This window comes from Crocodylus porosus, unplaced genomic scaffold, assembly GCF_001723895.1.
Source record: "Crocodylus porosus isolate Cpor-Errol unplaced genomic scaffold, CroPor_comp1, whole genome shotgun sequence".
Lineage (NCBI taxonomy): Eukaryota > Metazoa > Chordata > Crocodylia > Crocodylidae > Crocodylus > Crocodylus porosus.
This window is the reverse complement of record NW_017728948.1, coordinates 70680200-70707505: the sequence shown is the minus strand read 5'-3', so window position 1 is coordinate 70707505 and position 27306 is coordinate 70680200. Positions and strand designations below refer to the sequence as shown.

The 27306-nt window shown below is 42.3% G+C and overlaps 1 protein-coding gene across 3 annotated transcripts in view; it reads left to right on the top strand.

The window, feature by feature from the left end:
* The window catches only part of SMARCAD1 (SWI/SNF-related, matrix-associated actin-dependent regulator of chromatin, subfamily a, containing DEAD/H box 1), an 80018-nt gene that overhangs the window by 6346 nt on the left and 46366 nt on the right, over positions 1 to 27306 (top strand). For all 3 annotated transcript variants that reach the window (XM_019553190.1, XM_019553191.1, XM_019553189.1), the window contains exons 3-5: positions 10471 to 10645; positions 17182 to 17347; positions 21245 to 21308. In XM_019553190.1, the coding sequence (XP_019408735.1) occupies positions 10471 to 10645; positions 17182 to 17347; positions 21245 to 21308 (405 nt within the window). The remainder of the gene's footprint in view (positions 1 to 10470; positions 10646 to 17181; positions 17348 to 21244; positions 21309 to 27306) is intronic.

Sequence of the window (27306 nt, the reverse complement as noted above, 5' to 3'; positions counted from 1 at the left end):
GGATACCAGATCAAAAGCTTTTTTGAAGTCAGGATATATGACATTAATCTCTTCTCCCTTGTCCAGGTGATAGGTCACCTGCTAGAGCTGAATCCTGGTGACTTTTCCCTCAGCCCAGGTGTCCCTGTTGCCATTAAGGCCTACTTTCATCTGGTATAAGATTGGTCATTCATCTCCCATCCAGCAGTCATTAAATTCCAGAAAAACCTGAACAATCTGAAAGATCCTGTTATCTTGTGAGATCTAAACCTAGTTCTTCCATCCCAGGTGGGACTGCAGTGTGAACACATAGCAAAGTATTTCATGTCTGAAGATGGCTTTCTTGATGGCTTTAATCTTGGCAGGAAGAGCAATGAGAAGCAAGTATTGATGAGTTTCCCACTAGCCTAGCTTTTTTAACCATGGCAAGGTCTCATTTTAGCCTCATCCTATGTTTCTGCCCATGGTTGTCACTAAATTTCACCTTAGTGAGCAGATCAATCTGCTGGTGTTTTTTGTCAGAGTTTTTTACTCTTTGAAACTTGTGGCATAATTACAAGCACTTGACTGGAAAAGGAATGCTGTCTTCCTAACTGCATAGGGCTGGCTTTCAGGAAAAAAAACAACCCTCTACTGTTTGTTTACTTAGACAAAACAACTGAAGGTGCATTGATTTTTTGACACACTGTCCAGTTGAAGGTGGAAAGGAACTAGCTGTTTTGTCAGATTTAAAGGGTAGTAGTCAGTGGCTTTGATGTCTAGTTGGCTGTCAGTACCAAGGGGTGTGCCCCAGGTGTCTATCATGGGGACAGTTTTATTCAATATCTTTATCAGTCATCTGGAAAATGGGATGGAGTACACTCTCTGCAGGTTTGCAGATGACATTAAGCTGGGTGGGGGAATAGATGTGCTGGAGGGTAGGGCTAGGATTCAGAGAGGACTTGACAAATTTTAAGATTGGACCCAAAGAAATCTCATGAAGTTCAATAAGGACAAGTGCAAAGTCCTGCATTGGGATGGAAGAATCCCCTGCACCGCTACAGCCTGGGGACTGACTGGCTAAGCAGCAGTTCTGTAGAAAAGAACCTAAATGTTACAGTGGACAATAAACTGGATGTGAGTCAGCAGTGTGTCCTTGCTGCCAAGAAGTCTAACAGGGCTGCGTTAGTAGGAGAGTCACCAGCAGATTGAGGGAAGTAATTATTCCACTTTATTCTGCACTGGTAAGGCCACATCTGGAGTCCTGTGTCTAGTTTTGGGCCCCCCACTATAGAAAGGATGTCAACAAGTTAGAGAGAGCTCAGTGGAGAGCAACAAAAATGGTTTGGTGGCTGGGGACTTGTGAGGAGCAGCTGAGGGAATTGGGTTTATTGAGCCTGCAGAAGAGAAGGCTGAGGGGGAGACTTGATGGAAGCCTCTAACTATCTTAAGGGTGGTTCCAAAGAGGATGGAGCTAGACTGTTCTCAGTTGTGACAGATAACAGAATGAGGAGCAGTGGTCTCAAAATGCAGCAAGGGAGGTTTAGATTGGATACTAGAAAGAACTTACTCGCTAGGAGGGTTGTGAAGCACTGGAACAGGTTACCTAGAGAGGTGGTGGAATCTCCATCCTTGAAGGTTTTTAATGTTACCCAAATTGCCAGTTGTTCAAATCATGAGCAAGACCTTATGAGGGAGGCTAAGGCAAGATGCCGTGTTTATTGATTAAGCACTTAACAAACATTGCTCCCCATTCATGCTCGGATCATCTTAGTGGCCCGCCAAGTTGATCACAAGTAGGAGCTGGGCTCCTGCCAATCCATCTCGTCAGATGAACCACTGCTCCAGGATGACATGCAGAACAAGACCCAAAATCAATGTCTTGCCCCATCTTGTATAGCCTTTTCAGTTCACCCAGTCCTCTGGGCTTTTGCTGTGTTATCACTGTGTTCTTTCTTGAAAGTCGATTGCCATTTTTCTGTCACTGTTCTGGGGTGGATTCTTCTTGTCTTGGTCTTGTATCTGTCTGCATTCTTCAGCTGGTCTCCAGCTGATGTTTTCCTTTTCTACAGACACGCTGTCACCCATTCTCTCACGCATACAGCATACAAAGGTCAAGCACTTAAGTCAAGCCTACAGAGCAATACAAAATGGAGTTTCTTAAGGCAATGCAAAACTCAAGAAAATACATAAGATTAAAAGCAATAGGCAAAAAGTCTATTTGTATAACATTAAGGCCCAGCTTGACAAAGCCCTGGCTGGAATGTAATCTAGTTAAGAATGGTCATGCTTTGAGCAGGGGGTTAGGCTTGACCTCCTAAGGTCCCTTCCAACCCTAATGTTCTATGATTCTATGAATATCTGACTATTGTATTCTGCTGTAAGGCTGGCCATTTTATTATGCCTTCAGTAGTTGGTGCTCATTCTAGTATTGTCTGAGTAACTTCAGTGGTTTCTTGAAGTAAGCTCTCCATACCTGATGTCTGCAAGGTATTCATGAGTATCTGTATATGCACTTTAGAATGCACTACCTGCTCCTACCAGCACTGATGCTACATTTGGCAAACAGGTCCCTGCTAATGTTCTAGGACTCCAGGCCTGCTTCCAAGTGAAATAGGTAGTGCTTTGGGATTGCTGACACCTGGAAAGTTGCACATGGGCAAGCACTTGAATAAGGAAGAAATTACTTACCAATAATGAAAGTTTTTCAGGTGTATTCTTAGAGTCATAGAAATTAAGGGCTGGAAGGGACCTCAGAAGATCATCAAGTACAACCCCCCTGCTCTGGGCAGGAGTACTGCTGAGATCAAATGATCCCAGCAAGGTGTCTGTCCAGTTTTCTCTGAAGACTTCCAAAGTTGGGGACTGCACCATGTCCTTGGAAAGCCTGTTCCACATTGTGGTCACCCTTACTGTAAAGAAGTTCTTCCTTCCAATCTAAAACCATCTTCTAGCAGTTTATGGCCATCGCTCCTTGTCCTTCCCTGGGACACCCTAGTGAACAGTTTTTCTCCAACATCCTGATATGTACCCCTTTACATACTTATAAATGGCCACCAAGTCCCCCCTCAGTCTGAACAGTTCCAGATCCCTTAGTCTTTCTTCATAAGATTTGTCCTCCAACCCCTTAATCATTCTTGTGGCCCTTCTCTGGACTCTTTCAAGATTATCCATGTCGTTTTTGAAATGCAGTGCCCAAAACTGGACACAGTACTCTAGCTGGGGTCTGACCAACGCCAAGTGGAGGGGAAGTATCACTTCTTAGCTCTGTTTGCAGTGCATCAGCTAATGCACCCCAGTGTGCTGTTAGCTCTGTTGACTACAGCGTCATACTGGTGGCTCATGTTCATCCTGTAATCAGCCATAATCTTGAGGTCCCTTTCAGCCATTTTGGTGGCCAGGATATCACCTTCTAACCTATATTCATGTCACTGGTTGCTTCTCCCCAGATGTAGTTCAGTAAGAATGAATGCAGAGTGCTTCATCTGGTTTTGCTCCACCCACCTTTCCAGCTTGTCCAGGTCCTTTTGGATCCCCATCCTATCCCCTAGCATGACCATGTTTCCCCATAACTTTGTATTGTCTGCAGACTTGGCCAGCATGCTTTACACATCCTCATCTAAATCATTGATAAAGATGTTGAACAGCACATATACGCTTTCTACTTCCTAATCTACTTTTCCTATTTCTTTGGGTCCTTGTTATCTTATTATTCTTAACAGGGTGAAACTGTTTAGTAGAGGTGTACCTATACATCGGTCCCATATTGGATCAACATTGATTATAAAGAAAATTACCAGTATTGGCAAGTTATGTTTTTTGCTGGTGTGGCTGATTTAATGTTGCCAGTAGATGTCCCATGCATGTGTGCAGCTCCTGTGCAGCATGCAGGCAGCCAAGAACACAGCCCAGCAGTGTGGAGTTCAGCTGGGTCCAGTTGGTAAGTCTGAGGGGGGGGGGGTGCAGATCAAGGCCCCATTGATGAGGGAGGCAGTGGGGCTGGGGCAGGGACAGGTGCTGCACAGCTAGGAAAGGTGCAGGATGGAGCCACAAGTGGCTTGGAAGGGGGATGTGGAGAAGGGATGGTGGCTCCTGCCACTACATGCACCCCAAGAGGGCATGGGGGGGTATGTGCCCCCAGTCTGCTTGCGCAGCGAGGGCGGGCTGCTGCTGTGTGCTGGGGGCAGGCCTGCATAGGGCTGTTCCCGGCAAGGAGGCTGGGCTGTGCAGTGGTGGCATTGGGAGGGGGGCTATGGCAAACTTTGGAGTGGCTATAGCCTCCTCCCCCATAGACTCCCTTCCAGCACCACCCTCACTAAGTGCAGCCCAGCCCCCCACCAGGAAGAGCCTGGTACAGCCCTGGCCCCAGCCTGCAGCAGCAGCTGCCCACCCTCACTCCATGCACAGATCAAGGACACATGCTGCCCATGTCCTCCTGGGGTGCATGCAGCAGTGGGAGACCCCCACCCCACCCCCTCAGATGAGTCACTCATAGCTCCATCCTGTGCTTGCTCCACCTAGCCCTGACTGTGCAGAGCCTGCCCCAGCCCCACTCCCTCCCTCATCTTGAGGAACTCAATCTGCGTCCCCCATGCCCCTTCCTTTCCCCCATGTCCCTTCCCCCACAACAGACTTTACCAGCTGGACGCCACTGCATGCTGCCTGGCTGTATATCATATCACTATTGACCTATATGGCTTTCTAAAAATCAGCCATTGGTATCTGCCCAAAACAAATCTCTTATCAGTGCACTCCTATTTAGGCTTTCAGCATCTTTACAAAAATAAGTTTACAGTAATTTTGTTTAGTTTGTTTTCAGACTATTAGAAGCTAAAGTTAAGCCTTTGAAAATGATAGTGTTAAGTGACTTAACAGAAATTCTTAACTGGTTGGAATTTAGTTTTCAAAGTGGGTGCTAACTTCCAGGGAAGAGGTCGAATACGGCTTTTCTTTTTGAGAAAACTTCTGTTAAAAAACATCCCACAGTAGCTAATAATTTGTGGTTGGTCACTTGAGGTGTGAAAGACATTCCTTCACATTCTTACTTTGCCCTATGTGGACTCAGTCTTCCATGTTCTGTGTGCATTGTTAGAGCAGGGCAGGTGCTATGTTCAATGCGTACATTTACAAAGCATCTAGCATATGAGATCCCTGACTGGGCCATCTTGGTGTTTCTGAAATATAAACTGTAGTATGTAACAGTCTTTGAGTGTTTAAAAGTTGTTCTGTTAGTCTGTAGTCAATTATTTGAATGTGAGCTCTTTAAGAAATGTTTTGAATTCTCTAGCACAGTGGTTTTCAACCTGTGATGGGATCCATAGAACTGTGTCTAATGCATCTGCAAAAGATAACTGATCAATCAGCAGTATATGAATACCTTAGACAACCTATACCCCTTAGACAGGCAAGGTTCTTTGGTTACATGGATGTGATATCTTTTATTAGACCAACTGAGTAGTTGCGGGCAGGGGGGGAAGTTCTGTGAATACCTTAAAAATTCGCTTAACACACACTTAAAATACAAAGGGTTTGGCACCGCCATTTGAAATCTCTTGGGAGTCCATAAATAACAAAAGGTTGAAAACCACTGCTTAGCAGTCCTCAAGCATTTCTCCCAGGAATGTTATGATGAATGTATTTTTAAAATATGAACACGCTTCAAACTGAAGTTCCAGCACATCCTGTATCTTACCTGGTACTTGGGTATTTTTTGATAAATAATTATAGACAATGTTTCTGTTGGTATGCATAATAGCAGTTTTGTCCTTAACTTCTAAGGAGATGTACCAAGAGGAGAGACCTCTTGTTACCCCTGTTTTTTGACAGGCGAAAAGTAATAGTCAGTTTCTGTTGGCTTATGACTAAGTGAAGAAGTTTTGAGAGTTACCGTTAGCCTGAGACAAACTTGTAAGCCTTCCGACTACAGGTTACCTAACAGCAGCTGCTTTAAATCACCTCTGTTCCTTTAATCATGACAAGCTTCCTGGAATAATTAACTGTTGGTGTAGTAATAGCCATTTAAATTACTGTAACTTGTTCTAAATATCTGGGAAAGGACCTCTTTTGTTATGGGTATAATGCACCTTGTTCCTGTTACAAAGTTTTATAAGTGGGATAGGTGGAGGTGTAGAAAAAATTCCGTTTACAAGGGATATAGGCCTCCTTTCCATTTGATTTCAAGACTTCTAAAAGAACAGGAATTATATCACCTTAATTCTTTTAAGAAGGTATTTTACATAAGGTATTCAGAACAGTAACCATCCCTTTGGCATCCCAGGTGTTTTTTCTCTACATTACGTAGTTTCAAAAGAGATGTTGCTGAATGAAGAAATAAAATGCTACCTTGTCTTTGGTTGCTTTAAAACTACCATATTTAATCAAATATAAGATGATCCAGAATATAATGCAAACCCTCCAATAATTCGATACTATATATTGGAAAGTTTATAGTTTGTTTGTTTTTTTTTTTAAATAATTTTCCAGGTATAGAATCTAATTATTGAAGGTTTCCCTTGAATTTGTCCCACTCCCATTGATTATAGCAGGAAAAATAAACCTGAGGGGGAGGGGGTTCAGGTAGCCCTGTTGTCCTCTACCCCCTTACCCCTCTCCACCTCCCCCTTTTACATGTAAGTGAGGGGCAAATTTGAAAAACACTGACCTTGAAATACAGGTATTTTTATTAATTTCCATAAAGGAAATTATTACAGATATCCAGAAACTTGGTTTATCCAGAATGAGTGCATTTTATCTTTCTTGAAACTGCTGGAAGTTTTAACACAGGTACTCCACAAACACACTTTTAAGCAACAGTCTCGTACATCCTTACCTATAGCACAAACTATGTACGATACTAGTCCAAAGCCAAAAGGCTCATGTTTTGTTATGCAGTTCATTGGGCTAGGCCCAAGCAGAGTCAACCATTTCAAGCCACAGTGACCCCTCTGCTCAGCACTCTGCAGTACCCTCCCCCCCGCACCAAGGGTCCATGTGCTAATTATCCCCCCACCACCACCGCCCTCCCTCCATCTGTGATTGGAACGGGCTGTTCTGGTCAAGTCCTGAGATCCTACAACATTTTATATGCAGGTGAGGTCCACAGGAACCTGGTCCACCTCATGAAGTGTTGGGCCACACTAATCACATGTGACAAGTTGAGACACAGGTCAGCAGGGATTCTGGATAAACTGTGAGGCCTCATTTGGTGATGTTTTCCAGACCCTTAAAGCTGGTGAAGAAACGGGAATCGTTCAAAATTAGAAAGAAAGGCACAGCTCAGTTGTGGATGTGAAGTCAAGAGAAAGACCAAATGTATTCAGTGTAGTGGTTCACCATGGCTTGAAAGAGTTGGTGCTGAGGGGAACGGAGTGCAATGGGCATTATCATGGAAAAATCATAGACTCATAGAAATTAAGGGCTGGAAGGGACCTTGAAAGATCATAGAGTCCAATCCGCTATCATATACCTTGTTCAGATGGGCTGCACAAACCTATGCTTGTGGTTGGGCAGACTTGCTGATGGAAACCTATGTGGGCCACATGTTTTAGTTATGCTCAGTGTTGGCTGCATTTAATCAACTTCATAGTTGATTTTCATTACTGAACACAAGCTGTTTTTGGAAGCAGTTTAAGGATAGGCAATGTATTTAGTGAGAATTTCTTGTATGTGAATATAAGGTATGGGGGTTTTCCCCCCATGCTGGGGGGAAGCCTTCAAAGCCTCCTTCGGTATTAAAGAACATTCAGTATTTTTGTTACTTAGCCCAAAGAGTTGTTATCAAAACTGGCATGTCTAGATGTCGAGGATATGCTGTAGGAAATAGTATGATATCTACTGTGGTAGCATAGGAGAAGGCTTCTCTTTCCTGATTTTCTTCCTTTATAGACTACCTCTCTCATTATGATGAATTTTGCTGATGCTACTCTTGTTTAGGCTTTTTCTTTCCCTCTCTAGCTATTGAAAACATTAACTGCCATTCCCAGCTGCAGGTCACATTTTGGTTTTATTTTGGCTTTGCTAAAGGGACATCGTTGAAATCATCTTGATGACTGCTTTCTACGCAAACCTATTAAAAATGTTCAATGGCATGCCTTGGGGTTCTTCTCTATACTCCTGTATAGGCAGTCCTGGACTTAACAATGTTTCAAGTTACAACACTTCACACTTACAGCATTTATAAATTGACACCCTGTTTCAATTTTATGATGTCAGTTTTGACTTTACAACGCTTGATCCAACATGATGCAACACCAGCAAACAAGTTTGCTGTGTCACTCATCTCCTTGGAGAACATCTGTCCAAACTTCTTTGGACACTTTAAGAAAGCAGACAAGACTCCTGAGAAGACTACAGCCAAGAGCCCTTCAAAAAGTCAAGCAAAGTCACCTCAAAGAAGTCCTTCCAAATCAATATGATTGCTGTTTACAATATAGTACATTAATGTAGCTATATTGCTCATCAATAATTGATTGAATACAAAATTCTGTGGTATTTTTGGTGAAAATAGGGTATTGAGCTTTGGTTCAAGAACCAATCCCACATTTATAACATTGTTTCCTATGGGAAAATTGGTTCTGAATTGCAACGTTTCGACACAAGATGCTGTTTTCAGGAACCAGTTGTGTGATAAGTCTGAGGACTGCCTCTACTTACACTCTACTGTGGACTCCCATAGAAGGTGTTTTCAGGTAGAGATGGGCAAACAGATATATCATGTAGTGCAGGGGGTTTCAACCTTTTTAAGTTTAAGTACCCCTGGTGCCCAGACACGGGGGACAGGGGGTATTTGGCTTGGGTTCTGTAATGATTTAATTTGTCCTAGCATATCAGAATTTACTTGTTAGAGGCTTCCAGATCTTCTACACTCTAATATCTACTGGTGCTTTGCCTTTTTGCAGACCTGAAAGCAGCTGATGGATCTTATGCCTCACTGATATCCCCATTTTATGCAACCCCCATTTGTGTACAAGGAAACATTGCCTGTCATTAAACTGTTGCCAAAAGCAACACCTGCTCAATAATGGAAACCAGTTATGAAGTTGATTAAATGTAGCCAACACTGAGCATGACTAAAACACATGACCCACATTGGGCAAACTTGGTGATGGAAACCCACCACAAAGATAGGTTTGTGCAGCCTATCTGAATAACGTATATGGTAGTGCCCATTGTGCTCAGCCCTCCTTAAGCACCAACTCTTTTCTTCTTTTTTTTTCCTCAAGTCATGCTGAGCCACTACACTGAATACATTTTGACTTCCTCTTCACTCCCACAGCTGAGCTGTGTCTTTCTTCCCCATTTCCAGTTATTTCTATGTGTTTGCCAGCTTAAATATCTAGCAAACATCACCAATAGGTCCCCAAACAGTTCACCTAGAATCCCTCTGACCCCTCTCTCAAATGTCACTGACTGAGGACTGAGTCGCAATTGCTTTGGGCTAGAGGTGTCAACACATACACTGCCCTGTTGTTTCATGTAGGGCACACTTAAGGCATTGAAATGCTGTGGCTTTGACACCAGAGAGTGGTGGGAGTGAGCACTCAGCCCAGGATGCCTGTCAATAAACTAGTTGGGGAGGGTGGAAGGAGTACTTGCACCTATGCTTTGTGGTCCCAGGGATGGGTAACTTGGGGGGCCTTTTCACTTTCCTGCTTTCCCTTCTCTCCTAAACTTTAGTTCAGTAAACATGAATAATCTGCAGTTGCCTGTAGTTTGCAGTGTGCTTGCCTAAGTGTAGGTTCATGGGAGAGAAATGCTTGGACCCCTGGTTTTTGGTTCCCAGGGCTTGTTGGGTACATGATATGGGGTTGTGGTTCAGTAAGAGTGGGGACACAGCTGGTTGTTAGAAAGGTAGGTGTAATGAACAAGAAGTACAAAGGAGCTCATTGGTGTTTAAAAGTGCCAACGAAAGAGAAAGGGACAGTAGAGTGCTGACCATATATCAGAGTGCCAGTTGCAGCAGTGCTGGGGGGGTGAGGAGCAGTGAAGTCTGGAACTGATCAACTAGATTCAGGTTGTAGAATGGTTAGAGCCATACACAACACTGAATTGGCTCACAATGAACCATTTCAGAATAATACTTGATTTTCCAGGTATACTCTTGAACAATTCCAGCCATTCCATACATCTTTGTTTTGGGTTCAAACTGCATTTAAACTGGATTGCTTCATGTGTATCCATATGGACACAACTTAATTGTCATTATGGTGTTGAGTCTAGTTCCAAGTAATTATTCATGTGAAGTAACCTGGAATCATGAATTGGAGAAAATCAAAGTTCAGGTTAGTCAGGTGTTTTAGCTTAAATACTTTGCCATTCTAATGTCAGGACTTGATCAACTGCAATATGAATTTGAATTGTTCATTTCAACAAAAGATATAGGTTTTATTTTTTTTTTAATTTTCACTTTTTTTTCACTGAGAGATTGTGACTTGTGTTGATGCACTTATTAAGATTAAACATTTGAATTTATATTTCATATTTGTTCTTCTTCTCTTTCCATGGCTTATGCAGAAGATTCGAGTGTCCCAGAAACCCCCGAAGTAGAAAAGACAACAAAGCTCTCACATTTCAAAAATCGCAGAAATTTACAATACATTGACGTATCCTCTGACAGTGAAGATCAGGAATCACAAAATTGCTCTACTACAAAACGTGATAATGTTCTTCAGAGGGATGTTATTGTGATGTAAGTATTCAGAATTCCAGTCTTGTGTAATATTCATACATGGTTGTAAGCCTATGATTTTTTTTTACATGTCTATTTAAGATGTTCATTTCATGTTTGCTCTCTAAATACCATGGTGTTTCTAATGTCTTCCACTGTTGTTGGGTTTTCAGCTCAAAAAGCTTCAGCTTTTAAAAGAGTTATCTTTTTTGTGTACTACATGGTTCACTGGAGAAATCCCAGAATACATGGGTTTTGAGGATTCTGGTAAGTGCCATTTTGATAAATATTCAGTGATTTCAAATACCACCAAATGGAAGAGACAAACACATCTTGATTTTTTTTTTTTTTTAAAGGTTAGCTGAAATATTTGTGTGTTAGAGGTTGCTTTAGTTTGCTTCCTTTCATTCTGTTTTTAGTGAAAGGAATCACTTTCTTCTGTAATGCAGAAGTGGTGACCACATCAACTTATATTACTTCTTTATTATAACTTTTAAATCTTCAAAACGTATGATCCTTCTCGGTTTCTCTGACCTTAAGGGAGCACAATTCATAGGAAGAGAGGTATTACTTCAACATATAGGGCACTCTTACATGTGCTCTGGGGGTGGGAGGTGCTTTAATTAGAGCGGCTCCTTGACCTGTTCTAAAGCGCTGCAACATCTCATGTACTAGTATCCCCGTGCTTCAAAATGGCAGTGAGGGAGCTTGAACATGTAGGCTGATGGAGAGCCAGGAGCTGAAAATGGCAGGAGCAGAGACGGGAATAATAAGAGTGGTAAAAGCAAAAATCTTAGACTAGAGCAGAAAGGAGAGTAGCAGCTAATGGATGTATGTGGTAACGGGATTGGGGACGAGAACAGCAGAAGGGTGCGTAACCCATTTTCTCCATCCCCCTGGAATAGGGGTTAGACTTCTCTGTTCTATTTAATAATGTTAAACTCCAGTAGCACAGAGGTCAGGTGCAGCACCAAAGGTTCCAAGCCTGCACGTCACTTGTGGTGGTATATATCTGATTTTGAAAAACAACGGTTCTTGACTTATAAATCACTTGACTTTTAACAAAACAAAATAATGTGAAAACTATCCTAGCTACCAATGGTTCCATGAGGTTGAGAGGAAAGAGCTGTGGTAAGGTCTGTAGGTTCCAGTCCTGCTAATGTAGGTGACCATAAAGACGCCAAACAGAAGGTCATATGGGGAGTGGTGGAGTGAGGGGAAGGGACTTTGGTTGTGGGGGGCAGGAGGAAGAGAAAGCCTATGTATTTATATGGCAGAAAATTCAAACCAAAAAAAAAAGATGTTAAACAAATATTGCTGAAGTTGTCAAAACAAGCATTCTAAAGTTAGGAAATGTTAAAATTAAAGACTGCCTGGGCAACCGTAATTTGCTCCCATGGGCATATACGTCATGGTAGTCTGGCATTCCATGATTGCATACTGCATGTTCCCGTAGGACAGCTACCTCCTTCAGTGCACGGGGCAGGTTGTGCTCTGGAAAGCAATCAGAATTGATAGCAAAGGAAGCTACATCTTCTGCATTCTTCCTGTTTCGTCATTTTCATTATTGGAATTTTTGTCATTACAAAGAACTGTCTCCTATCATTCCCTCCCTGAGCTGTTGCTTTTTAATTCTCTTGTAACCCAGGCTTCTTCCCTCATTCTTCTGCAATTTTACCTCTCCTTTGTTTCTTTTCCCTCCATTGGAGTGAGGCTGTATTCTTCTCTATTCTGTCTGGCGTACAGCAAGGGAACAATGAGAGTACAAGATAAACTAATAGCAGAGACACAGTTTGAGTATTCAGTGTATTGGCAGTTCTTGCCATCAGTAAATACAAGGAGAGTCTTCATTAATATCTCTAGCCTTCTTTAGCAGGGGTTCTCAAACTTTGTGCTACCTCGACCCTGAGTGCTGGATGGTGGTGGCGGGAGACGGGGAGCTCGCACATGGCAGCTACCACCACCACTCCACGCCACTGCTTCCCCGCACTGTTGTGCCTTCCGTCTGGGAAGTTTGTACCCCCTTTTAAGTTGCTTGCAACTCTGCAAGGGATTGTGACTCACAGTTTGAGAACCCCTTTTCTATGGGATTAGCTGCCAAATACTGACTTATCTTGATTCAGCATATGCAAATAAGTATTTGTCATAATGAAATAACTTAGGCTAATTTGCGTGGACTTTTACAGAAACCAGGCAAACTTTCCTTGCTTCAGTGTGCAGAGGCAGTAAGCTTTTTAGCAAAACAGTCGTAAAAAAATGTGTAATGGGGAAAATGTGTTCATTAATTTAATGCTTGTTCTTTGAAATTGTTTAACTATTTTTTTTGCTGGAACTTACCCAAAAGCTCAGCCTGAGGCTTAATGTTTCAGCTTTTCAGTTACAGTGTGGCAAAGATGTATGAAACACCATTTTAAAAACCTTTGTTTGTTCATTCATTGGTTACTTATAATTGCCACTGTCTGCTAAACCTGGAATATATTTAGGAAACCCAAACACTTAATGGGTTGGTGTTAATTTAAGATAACTATATTCTGTAGGTTCACCAAGTTTAAATGCTGCTTGGGATACTCGTATCTTGCTTATAGGCATAAACAGACCTCTCACTGAGGCTGCAAAGGCTTTTTTATTTTTGTTACAAATTTGCAGTACCATCCAGAATGCCATGTGTTGTGGATGTGCTCTGCTCTCTCTCTAAACATTAATTATACACAAGGTAGATAGTTTATTTGGGGCAGGGGGAGATTAATTAATCTCTCTCTTGGTATTTTCTGGTTATTCCCAATGAAACCCGCATATAGCTAGAATCGCTCTTTTTTTTTTTTTTTAAACAAAAGAAAAGCAGCACGTGTAGAAACAGAACAATTAAAAATGTCACTGAATAGGACCTGCTTCACAATTGCATGAATCACTGTAGCTCCAATAATGTGGTAAGAGTGAATGCCAACGAGCTGAGGTCCAGGGGAATACTTACTTACACCTAAGCCTTGTGGTCCTGGGGGCAAAGGGGTTAGGAGCAGGAGACCTGTGGCTGGGGAGTTTTTGCTTCTCTGCTTTTCCTTTTTGTCCTGAGCATAAGTTCAACAAATTTTCAATAGCCTGATGAAACGCAGATGAAAGCATGCTTGAGTACAGAATGATTACACAGCTGGGAGAAAGGTAGCCTTTATTGAACAAGCAGTGCAGGAGAGCTTACTGATTTTTAAAAAGTGCCAACAAAAGGGGCACTAGAGCAGTAGAGTTCTGGCTGTATGCCAGAGCAGCCAGTTGTAGGATTGTAGGGGGTGAAGAGTAATGAAATGTGGGGTGCTTGAGGACCAACCAAACCTGGGTCATAAACAGGATTGCCAACCAAAAATATATAATATTTTACTGATAATTTGCAGACCTTTTACAGACAGCTAAACTTTTATTGACTTTTTTACATAATATAAAGGATGTACAAAGCACAAAAAGACATGTTATTTGTGTAGTTCATAAGCACAAGATGACATTAATCCCCTCACCTATGTCCCCAGAAGCCAGGGACTTAAAAAACCAAAAAAAAATCAACTAACCCAATAGCACCATTTTAAAAACCAATGACACAATTGGTTCCTGAAAATGGCGTCTTAAATCGAAACGTTGCAACTCAGAACCAATTTTCTCATAAGAAATAATGTTGTAAGTAGGGGATTGGTTCCTGAACCAAGGCCTGATACCCTATTTTCACCAAAAATACCACAGAATTTTGTACTCAATCAATTATAGATGAGTAATATAGCTACATTAATGCATTATATTGTAAATAGCAATCATATGGATCTGGAAGGACTTCTTTGAGGTGACTTAGCTGGATTTTTTGAAGGGCTCTTGGCTGCAGTCTTCTCAGGAGTCTTGGCTGCAGGTTTTTCTGGAGTCTTGTCTGCTTTCTTAAAGAAAGTGTCCAAAGAAGTTTGGACAGATGTTCTCCAGGGAGATGAGTGTTGCAGCAGATTTGTTTGCTGGTGTGACATTGCATCAGATATAGTGTTGTAAAGTCAAAACTGATGTCAGAATGTTGAAACAGGGTGTTAATTTATAAAGGTTGTAAGTCAAGGACTGCCTGTATCACTAAATATAGACCTACTGTATCAGCAGAGAAAGTGATCTCTCCCTCCCTGTTGCTGCTACAGGAGTCTGGAGGATGTTGGTGGAGTGCTCGGGGACAGGCCCACCCCACAAGGTGGACTGGAGGGAGGGGGGAACATGAGTACAGAACAGGGACACCCCAAGCCCTTCTCCCTGTGCTTGGCACAAGCTCCTTGCTTGTTAGGCCTACCCTTCCTTGGCCCCCTACCCCTTCCCTTATGCAAGCAAGCAAGGAGGAATCCCCCCTCTTGTACCACAGAAGACCTCAGGAGTTTCCAGAAACACCCAGAGGTCTTGGTGGGCAGCAGCGGGAGGAGCAGGGTTGCCCAACTATCTATAAATTTTACAGAAATCTAAATATTTTTATGGACAAACACTTTTAGTCATGGGTGGATGGTCCAGAAACCTGTTAAAAATAATACTTGTTTGAAAGTGTACCTGGAAAAACTGTTCCTTGGCCAAATAAAGTTATTTTCCTAGTGGTATCTTGTTTAAAATAATATATCCATATAGCTACTTTAACTGAAGTACAGTGAGCAAAAATTAAGCTATTTAGCTGAACAAGATAATGAGAGAGGAGTCTTGTGCTAGTACTAATAAATAAAAAATGGTCCTGTTCTGTTCTGTAGATATGTAGCTTATAATAATGTCCCTGTGAATCCAGTACTTAACTTTGTTTTAATTAGGAATGTGAAAGGTTAAATGATTGTTTAACCCGTAAGCCCAGTGGCAACTGGTTATCTTACCAGTTATTATTTAGCATGAGAGAAACTTCAAAATTAAAGAAGCCATTGCGCTGAGCACTACCAGTACAGAGTCCTGAGATTCCTACCTATGAGGTTAAAGAGGAAGACATCAAGTTGCCTAATGACTTGTCAATTAAGCAATTAGCTGCTCCTTCACAGGTGCTGCCTCCCTTCCAGCCCAGGGACTCACTTGGGCTGTATTGTCTGGGAGCAGCTTCCGGCAGCAGCTCTATCCGAGCTGTTGTGTATTAGTTAGATGTTTAACCAATATAATTAGAAGAGGTTAAAGAGATCATTTTATCCACAATATTTATATCCCTAGTTTTGAAGTTTTGCTGCCTATTAAAAAGTTGCAAATAAAACTTTGTGTTGTTGTTCATATTTTGAATATAGATTTGGTCCCCTGTCCATATGCCCTTTTTTATCTCTGGGACAAATTTAGTAATAATTAGACCTTTTGAGCCTGAAATTCAGAATTGACAATGGCTTAATCCAGTTCTGGTTTTGTAACAATGGGCTGACGGTGTCTAGCCAGAGTACTAATACAAGTGATGTCTTAATGACTGTGTAACAAACACAGTAGATCAGCGTTTCCCAACCAGTGTGTCACAGCACACTGGTGTGCCATCAGGCACGTCCAATTGTACTGCAGACACGCACAGACTAGGGAGCATGGCTCCGGCCCAAAATGCTGTGCGGCTGGTCAGGCCGCCCCCCACCGCCCCGGTTGGTGTCTGGCTGGCCATGCACCACTTCTCTACCCCCACTCCATGTTCAGTGTGCCATGGTGCTTTTTTATTTAGGTAAGTGTGCCATGAGGCGGAAAAGGTTAATAAATGTTGCAGTAGATAGGTACAGTGAAAGCTTTGTCATCTGCCACCCATGGGGAATGGGGCGTGCCAGATAACAAAATGCGTTGGTTAATTGAGAGGCCCGAACAGGCATCTTTGCCTGTTTGGGCCACCACTTCTCCTGCTGGATCTGGAGCATCACCACCCCTCCTGCACCATCGCCAACACTCCCGCGGGCCCTGAGGGTCAGCGTGGCAGGCTCCACGCACCCTGCTATGCTCCAGGCTGTGGGGGCTCAGAGAAACCAGAAGTGCCACGGTGAGCATTTCCAGTTTCACTTTACCTTACAAGCTGGCGTGGTGGTTAATGGAACATGCTGGCTTGTACAGTGCCAGGTAATGGAGCTTTTACTGTAATAGATTTTCCCTAGATTTTTCTTCCCCTTCGCAATTAGAAATGAGTTTACTGGCATTGTCAAGTTAAGCTTCTGAGAACTGCAGCTGTTTTATTTTGTTTTGAGTACAGGATAACATGTAAGATGTGTCCTGGACAGAATTAAAATCTGGCCATGAATAGTACTGAAATCACAAAAATGACTTGAAAAGAAAGAAATTGGATTTGTACTGGGGCTTTTTATCTGCTTTATAATATACAAAGATGACCTTAAAAAGTCTTTTCTTCTTTTAAGAAAGGAAAAAGTGTGGTGCTAAGCTGTACTTCCTGTAGTGTTGTGGTTTTGCTTGTTTAAGCAGTCTAACCTCTTTGAAAGAAATGTAACTGTTCACGTATTACTAATATAAATTGTCTTGCTATATCTTTTTTTTTGCTGATTATTGTGGTGAAAAATGGGTTCCAAAAACAACTCTTTTAACAATCTCTCTCTCTCTCTCTCTCTTTTTCCCATGTGTGGTAGTTCTGAACAGTCTGATGATGAGCAGCCTCAAGATGAAGTTCCTAATTTGACATATGCAAATGGTATGGACCAATCGCAAAACATGGAGGAGGAAGACATCATAGATGCTAAGCTCCAAACACTGAAGGAACTCTTTCCACAAAGAAATGACCAGGAATTACTCCAAGTAATTAATGGTTTTCCTACTTTTTTTTTTTTAAGCAATGTCTGTTCCTTCCATGTAAGGAAAAGAATTTGTAATTCTTACTAGCAGGAGCTTATCAACCATTTCTGGTAATCAAAAACTTAGCTATGAGAATCTTAAATCCTACTTTTAAAGTTTTTTATTGTGGGTGTTGTGTAGGTGTTAGCACACATGAGCCAGGCCAAATTAGTTTCCTAAACAGAGAGCAGATGTTGAATCCTGCTTAACCCTGTATATTCTAGCAGTGACTAAATGTTTTTGCCCCATTTAAAGGAGATAAAGTAACTCATGTTTAACAGTCATTGGGTCTACACATGCAATTAATTTGGAGCAATAAACTCTGGAGCAGTTTGAGCTGGAGTAAACTACTCCCAGGTCCAGAGCCTATGTATGTGCCCAGGACAGCAGCAATCTGAGCTGAAGCAGAGTAGTTTACACCAGGGCTGTTCAGCCCCAGGCTCTGGGTGGTGGCATTGGGTGACAAGGGGGCTAGCTGAGGCACAAGGGTGCTGAAAGCAGGGACCCATGTGACTAGGCAGCAAGTAGGAGTCTGGCCTCTGGCTGGCTGGGTTGACTAGGCACAATTTATGCCTGCGGTCAGCATCGGTGCATGCGTTTAATTGTAGTAAATTACCCTGACCTAAGATAATATTGTCGGGAACAGTACTATCTTACTGTGGTGTAAATTAGTTTACTGCAGCCTAATACCATTGCACATATAGATCTGGATACTTTATTTCGCAGCTAATTGGTCTATTCTACATAAGGTGCACTGGCAACTGTATGCCTCTTCACTACAAATAAAGTCTGAGACTGGCCTCAAAGCTTTTTTTTCCATTCTAATCTTTCTTCTACCTTTGCAAACTGAGCTCTAGGCTACTATTTCAGGATCTCCCACTTCACCCTTTACTGGAAGCTCCTGCGTTTGCTCCTGTTTCCTTAACCCACTCCACCCCTGGACTTTGCAGGGCTATACTTGTTCACTGGGCCTCTGGTCTCTCATTTAGCCAACTAAGCTTAAACCCCTAGTCCTTGAAGAGCTGCCCAGTCTCACAGCCTCCGCCCAATAGATCCCTGACCCCTGCAGAGCTTGAAGCACAGAGTCTATCACCCCACGGCCACCAGCTCTGGCCTTCAGCTCGTTCCCCCCTGTAGCCATTCCCAAACTTATGACTAAAAAAAAAAAAAATGACTGGTCTCTAACTCAAACTTAAACCCTGCCTTGGGTCTTTATACTGCCATGAAATCCCATCCCTATTTGCTGACTCCCAGCCTCCAGGGTACATTCCGAGATCTGTGACTTCTCCTCTATAGAAGCCCATGCTGACAGGAGCTCCTCTCCTTCAGGAGTCAAGGCCAGATTGATTCTTTGGCTTAGGAACTAAGATTTATACCCCACCCTGAGCATGTACTTTTCTGACCAGACACAGGTGTGTCTCTTCAGCTCTGCCAGCAGCCTGCTCTCATCTGCTGCAATTTGTCCTCCTACTCTGGCCTGTTGGCCTGTTGCCATGCAGGTAGCTCCCAAGTCATTATTTGTAGCCCTCTCTTTAGCTTCCCCTAGGTGCTTACTCTCCTGTAGCTACCCCTTTCTCTGCTGTCTGCATCTGACTGCAGGGCCTTTGCCTGGTGCACTTTTCCTCTTAAGACAACAGGGTCCCTTGATCCATGTTACAGCACCTACTTTTTCTTTTTGACCCCTGTCAGTTAAGTCAACCAAACTGAGTTTCTTGGTATCTTGTGCTTCATGAAAAATCTGTGAAAATTATCTAGCTCAGTGATGCTCAACCTGTCATTTGGCCCAGGGGGTTCCCTTCATACTAGATGGGGCAGCACATAGGGTCACACCTGTGGGGCTGAAGCTTGAGCAGTACTGACCGAGCTATACTTACCTAGCTAATCACTGCCTCTGCCACTGCCTTTCCAAGTGGACCAGGCAGAGCGGTGCTACAATTATTTTCTTTTAAAGCGCTCCACTGGTTATCTCATTTGTGTATGTGTGTTCCCCATGTTGTGAATATCTGCAGAAGCTCACCTTGAACTCTTGTTACTAGTAAGGGTGCACTAATAGAGATTTTGGGGACCAATACCGATGGCCAATTTTTAAGGAGGCATATTGGCCAATACTGATACGATTTCCAATACAGCTGTGTGCAGCTGGCCAGTCTGTGATGAAAAGAGAGGGGGGAGGGAAGAAGTGTGGGGGGGGCAGATCAGTGTCCCCTGCGGTGAGGGAGGGGGCCGCAGAGGCAGGTGCTGCCCAGCCAAAACGTGGCCAAGTGGGCCACAGGACTGAGCCGTGGCTCATTTGCGGGTGGGGGGGGTGCAGCTCCTGCTGCTGCATGCATCCTAGAAAGGCACAGTGGGAGATGTGTGCCCCTGGATCTGCATGGGGCGGGGTGGGTGGGCTGCAGCTGTGTGTGGGAGCTGGCCTGCACTGGGCTCTTTTCAGCAGGGGCTGGGTTTGAGGTGGGCAGCAGCACTGGGAGGGGGCTATGTAGGGGGCTGCAGCCACCCCAGATTTTGCCATAGCCTCCCCACAACCCCCCATCCCAGCACGAGTGCAGCCCTAACTCTCTTCCTAGTGCCTGGGTGGAGGCAGGGTGTTGAGCCAGGGCTGGGCTCAGAGCAGGTGGCGGCAGCTATGGGAGGGGGTATGGGAAGGTTGTGGTGAAATCTGGGGTGGCTGCAGCCCTCTCTGTAGCCCCCCTCCTAACGCTGTTGCCTGTCCCGAGCCCAGCCCCCACCGAGAAGAGCCCAGCCCAGCCCCAACTCCAGGCCGCACTCTCCGCCTCGCACAGATGTGGGGGCATGCCCCTATGCCCTCCTGGGATGTGCGCAGCAGCGGGAGCTACCCCCCACAGCCCCCAGACAAGCCATGGCTCTGTCCCACACCTCGCACCATGCCGGCTGTGCAGCACCTGCTTCAGCCCCTGCCCCCTCCATCCCTCCCTCACTGCAGGGGAGATGAGACATTCCGGCTGGAAAATGGTAACCTGCAATGCCTTTATTAGAATCAGTCTTCAGGGTAGAATGGGCAGTACACAGTGCAGTAGTAGTCAGGAAAATGTCTTTAAATAGTTTTCGCCTTGTAAATCTGCTTGCTTCTCTGATTCAGTCATATCTGCAAATTTTCTTTAATAAATACCTTAACTATTTGTTGGTACTCATGTTAGCTGAGAGCTGCTGTTTTCACTGCATATCAGTGGAGCTGGATTCACTGTCATTACCTGTTTAAAATCTAAGTGGAGGCCCTTCTTTAAAATTATATTTGTAACCATCAACTTCTTTGTAAGTGCAGCTCTTTGCCAGAAGTCTGCATGGTCAATTAGTTTGCGCTTAAAGATACTTCTAAAAGAAGGATAGAGAAGAGACAAGAATCTGCTTCCAGGATTAAGGAAGAAGCATACTTAAGTTCCTAAAGTAGTATATGACATGATCCAGGAAGTCAACTGGTATGAAAGACTTAAGCACAAAATGACAGTAAAATAGTTAATTGTGTGGAAGAACCATCTATTTAAATTGAATTTTAAGCTTTCATTGATGGGATTGTAACAAGGTAAGTATTACTTTTTTTTGTATTATAAACATAAATGTTGATTGCTTGTACATGTAAAATACAGGGTAAGGGGCAAGTCATAGTTATAGTCTCTAAAAGCTTTGTTTCGGTGCAGTATTTTTAAGCACTTCAAAAGGAAAGTGACATCAGTAGTCAGCCTAGCTAATGACTTCATATTTCTTGTGTTCTTAAAACTTTCTGTTCATGTTTAAGAAACAAAACCCCAAAACAGTAAATTAATAGTTTTTGTTGCTATTTACTAGCTTACTTCTGTTTAGTTTGATTACACCTTACTAACATTCTTTGTTTTTAATTCCTAGTTGATAAAATCAACACGCACAATGGACGAAGCAATAGCTGCTGCTTTGACGCACAGTGATGAAGGTATGCAGTAATCTTCACCAAATATGTCTTATTCAGGAATGTGTGGGGTTTTTTTGGTTTTTTTGTTGTTTTTTTTACCCTCAAGGAAACTTGATGGGCTTGTTTAAGTAGAAATTAGTACCTTTCATGCAAAGAGGAAAATATGCCATTATTTCTTTGCTTTCATTCAGTCTGTTTTCAACTCTGTCCATGTTCTTTAGTCTTTTTTTTGGATCATTTAGCATTGCTTTCATTTCATGGCATCCATAAATGGTATTCATAATTGCTGGCTTCTCCTTTGTACAAAAACTGCAGGTTGAGTAATTATACAGTAGAGATCTTCTCATCCAGCTTCATAAAACTTTATATCCAGGGGATGTGTGGCTGAGGGAATTGGAATGGCAAGTCTTTTGGCTTTCAAATCCAGGCTATGCTGTATTGACTGCCACTATTTGGGGCCATGTGTAGACTAAACGAGATTGTGTGTGTGTGTGCACGACACTTTAAAGCGGGCTAAATGCTTTTGCACCACTTTAATGGTGTCTGTGTTTGCATGCTTCAGTGGCGTATTGCTCATTAATTCCAGCCACTGTAGCAAATTTAGTGGCATAATGTGCCTTAAATGACTTGAGGTGCAGCAAACTTAGACTACTCCGAGGAGTTTTAGTTTGCTGCCCTACCAGTCGTGGAGCAAAGTACTGGGCTCCGTGCAGCTCGGGGACTCTGCAGGGAGGCAGGAGCCTGGGAAGGCAGGCTCTGCCCAAGAGAGGGGGTGGGGAAAAAAGTGGCAAGCGTGATCTTATCTCCTTCCTCCCCACCCCCCAAGCTTGCTTGCCTACCTGTCCTGCTTGCCTGCCTGAGCTGCACAGGGGCCCGGTGCCTCCTGAGACCGCCCAAGCCAGGTGCTGCCTGGATGCCTGGGGGCGGGGGGGGTGGGAAACGACACGCTGCTGCTGTGCGGGGAAGCACCAGCACCCCCACTCGTAGCCCAGGGACTGCTCTGCCCACCAGCAAGTCGCCCTCCCCTCCCTGTTGCTGGAGAGGCAGGTAAGTTGGTGTGTTTAAAAGTCCCTAAATTGAAGTGGTGTTTTTAAAAACCCACTGCTTCAATTTAGGGGCCCGGTTTTGCCTACATGCCCTGGATTAGTGGCCTTTGTGAAAGGTGCCCAATGACATAATAGCTTTAGTAATCTTGGTATAGCACTCAATGCAGGTCTGGGAGGAGACAAAAATAACTTCTAGAGGTGATATCTGGAACATGAAATCATCTTGAGATAGGGTGGAGAAAATTGCAGTGCAGCTGTACCACGCATGATCAGATTTCTGGTTATCTAGACTATCCTTTCAGTGAAACAGGTGTATCTAGACTGGCTTATTGGGACATAACCTAATTTAGCCTTCGTGGCTAACCATTGTACAAAACATCTGTTCTTTGGCTAGATGGTAGCTGAAATTTGGGCTCTATCAGGATTGTGTAACTGGGATTTAAAAATCAGTCATAGTGTTCAGGTATGTTCTTAGTGTGACTAGTTGCTCAAAATATTGGTCTTTTCAGTTTTCCTGAACAGAAGTAGGAACAAAAGTGCCTGTTGACAACTTTCTGTCCAAAGCCTCAGGTCATGCTGCTTTTTCTTGTCCCTGGAACAAGTTTGTTGGCTGCTTGGCTGTTTCTCTCCAGGGATCCACACACACACAAACCATCCATCAGAGATCCAGTGATTTATTTAGAGGAGCCAAGGACTGAGGGGGTATAAGCTTGGGACTTGGATATGAAACATGTTTACACTATAACAATGAAAAGTAGAGACGTGACTGTTGCTTGCGAATGTTTAAAAAAACAAACTGATCCAAACCAACAAACCCCCACCAAAATGGCACTTTACTTTAAATTGGGTGTGCTCCCATACCAAGGCTAGCACATAACCAGAAGAGGTAGTAGCATGTGTTAGCTGGACCCGGCTCACCCAACATATGTCAAGTTTGGGCACTTCACTGGGGCATTTTTGGTGCTTTTGTCTAAGAGATGATCGATGCAGCTTTAGTTAAAAGTGCCAAAAAGCCCTGCTGAAGTGCCTGATCTGTACAGTCACTCCAGAGCTGAGTCGAAGTAATAGGCTGTTGCTTCCGGTAAGGCAGTTTTTTTTAACATTTGCAAGCAGCTGACATGTCCCATAGTACTATAACTTACTTGAATAATGTGGAATAACCCCAGGAAAAATGGAGGCTTAAAATACACCAGACGTGTCACTATAATAACTATACTGTGGCAACTGTTTATTTAATGGAAAAACACTTTTTACCCACTTCTCTACTACCTGGTGTTCAGGGGAGTTTAAGGGCTATAAATGAGTAGCTACTTATGGCAGACTTGGTAAGAACTGCATCTCTGTCTACTCTAAAGCCTTATGAAATTACATTGGTATAAAGAACCATTGCATATTATACTAGCATAAATGCATCATTTGTTGCAGTCTTCAAAAGTTGCTGCACTCCCTCACTCATGGCTCTCCCACTCTCCCCTGGTCTATGCATGCCAGATTACAAGGGGTCATGTAGCTGCTTGCTGTTACAGCATTACTAATGCTTCTAGTTCTCCATGATTTTGAGCCCAGAAGCTAGAAACCAGGCTACTTATTTGGAAGAGCTGAGAGGACAGTAGTGTAGGTGGGAAGTTGTGTTTTGAGGAACAACTGATGGGTTCAGAAATGGTATGCACAAAAAAGCAAGCTGTGGGCACATCCCAGATGGTAACTGTTATATTTTTTGGCATTTTCCATATGTGGAGTAGAAGCGAGGGAGTGGAACATGGCTTCATGGTGGTGATTCCTAGCCCAGTCACAGGTAGTGTGTGTCCCAAATACTGTATCTAATTTTGTTTCTCCAGAAAACTCATACTTCGTAATTTTTAAAAAAATGGAATCCTTATCTCGTCATACATAAAATGGTATTTATGATGTTGGTAATTGCAGGATAGAACTTGAAGATCTGCCTGGTGATAGGCTGCATATTTAAAAAATAAAAATAAAAAAGTTCAAGAAATAAGTGGAAAATTAGATTAGATTAAATGGGGTTCATTATTGGTAATGAAATTATTAGAATTCTAAGTTTGTTTTGATGTTTTACAAATATTAATATATTTGCTTTGAACTCTATGGCAAGTTTGATTTCTGGTGCCCAGGCTTTGTCTTTTGGCCTTTTTTGCATTTTATTTAAAAATGCAGTTTCATGTCCTTAAATACAAACTCCAAAAACAGGAGCTTTAGGCAGGAAAATTCTGACAAATTACAGCTCTTCCTTTACTTAAAAGATTTAGTTAGGCAGGAGTAAGCATGTCTGAATGTAATGGCATAAATCTTCTGACTCTGGGCATGTTTAAAAATGGAGGTATCTCTAAACACCTGCCTTTCTGCTTCAACATATGGAGATATTTTCTTTTTGTCAGAAATTAGTTGACTGAAAGGAGGGCTGGGTAAAAATGAGTAGACCTACTTTGTAGAATAATGGATTAGTTGAAGCGAGTGATGGTACTAATTACTTGTTTTGCTAGCTTTACCTAGGTATCACTGCCTACAAAGTATTTATGCCCAGAAATGGAGACCTTGCCACTTCCTTAATTTTAAACAATTATAAATTAGCATGTGCTACTTCCTTTAATACTAAAATGACGTGTGAAATACTAAAACTGTATGTTTTCAAATTCTGAGTTAATGGAGTAATTATATTGTTTGAGTACTATTATTTCACCCTGTCTTTCAGGAATGAGCAAATTAACAATGGTATAAATAGAGATAAACTGCCTCCTTCCCCCACCCCTCCACCCCTTAGGGAGTTAATGTGTTGGTATTTGACTAAACTTTGTTTTAGACTGATTAGTGTTAGTTAGCTATTGGTAACATTTGCCAGTGTGAGTTGTTTTCTGCTGAAGTTAAAAAACTAATAGACCTGCTAGATTTCTTCTCAGGTAGCTAAAGTACCATGTGAATCTTTCCAATGGTCTCCATTTTCAGAGCAAAGAAAGCACCCAGGATTATACTGTAAGGAGTAATCCTTCTTTGCCAGGGGGTGAACTATATTGTTTTTCTTTTTTAATTTTGTCACTCAGTAACCATATTTAAGCTGTAATTTCTTAAACAAAACAAAATACTTAAACTGTTTTTTTCTGGTTTCCTAGCAGTCTTAACACCTGCAAATATTCAAATGTTAATGTGAAAGGGTTTTTCCAAGATGCTTCATGTACAGCAGCAGGTACAACAAGTTTTCCTACTTTAGGAATTGGAGCCAGCTCATCTAAATACTTGACTATCAGTGCCAGTTAGCCTGGAACATGAGGGAGCAATTCTAGTTTCCTAAGATATTTATAATATTTAACTAATATATTTGTAACTAGGGAGAAGTGCATTAATTCAATGTAGGAAGAAGCATGGAGGAATTCAACAGGGAATGTGAGCAGAAGCAGCAAAATGAGTATATTGTAGAATTTTAATGAGACTGAGCTAAAGGGCACAAAGGGAGTGTCTTCAGGAACAAATTTTCAGTAGTTGCAAAAGGTCATAGGTTGAATTCTAGACACATTCATGTTATGAAATTCCTGAAGGTGAAATACAGTCTCCCATATGCCCTATTTTGAGCCTGAATTAGTATGTACTAACTACCGTATCTCCAGCTGAATCACTGAGAAAAGTCTCTCTGAACTTCCTTGTCAAGCTTTCCAAAAAGTCTTTTCATTGCTACTTCTTGTTAAAAGGGGTATAGTTAAGTATGGAGCCCTGGTACTAGTTCTTTCATTGAGATAATAAAGTTTGCAAGGTCAACATTCATACCCGTTAATTCCATCTCCCTTAAAGAAGGATGAAAGGAAAGAGCAGCAGAAAAGCAGACTCTTAATATTACCTTAGCCTATTTGTAATTACCAATATCACAAATACCATTTTATATATGATAAGATGAGGGTTTTGTTTTTTTTAAATCGAGGAGTATGAGTTTTCTGGAGAAACAAAATGAGATGCAATATTTGGGGGATGTACACTACCTGGCAATATTGGGCCAAAAATATGTGTCTCAAATATTGTATCTAGTTAGTGCAAAAGCCTATTTGTGATGTTGGTAATTGGTAGTCAAAGAAACTGGTTAGATTGCTTAGATAAAACTGAACATTATCAAGTTAGCAGGGCTGAATAGGATGCATCCTTGAGTAGTGAAGGGATAGGCTAAGTTCTGCTTCTTGTTTTGTTAAAAGTCACCAGCTGTTCTTAAAAAGCTCACAAAGGCTGGGTTAGGTCTGGGATGAGTGGAAAAGGGCATATATACAACTCATCCTTAAGGAAGGGAAGGGAAAGGGGGAGGATCTGAGGAATTGCACACTGGTCTATACAACCTCAGTACCTGGAAAGATCATGGAGGGTGCAAATAAATAATTCTAAGCACCAAGAGAATAAGATGATTGGAAACAGTCAGCATTGATTTATCAAGACCAGGCCTGACAGCCTGATTTCCCTCAATGATAGTGTGGTATACTACAGATTTGTAGCACAGGGCGTGAACATTCAACATGTGCAGTTTGAGGCACTACAAAGAGGTTTGTGGTGTCTCAAATAGCACGTGCTTGCATGTGGGGACGTGGCCTAAGGGTATCAACTCATGAACTGGAAATAGTGTACCCATGTTAATGTTTTTACTTATGACCATAAACTCAGGCTCTAAATTTTATTAGGATATTGTTCAGCCTTACACTCATACATCTGTACTGTTTCCATTTTGGAGCTAACAGATGTTTCAATCTAGCACTGTATAGACATATTGTTAGTATCTGGTTACAGGCAAATTGAAAGGGGTTCAGAAGAGATCCAAAGAATGATTCAAGAAATCAAAAAACTTACTAAAAAGTCAGATAAAAATGCATCTATTATGTTTACCCAAATCCAAGATGACTTCTACTTTAAGATTTTACCCCCCCCCCCCAAAAATAATTAATTTCTATACATGGAAAATTATGAACTTCTTGTAATTTCTCATGTATAGA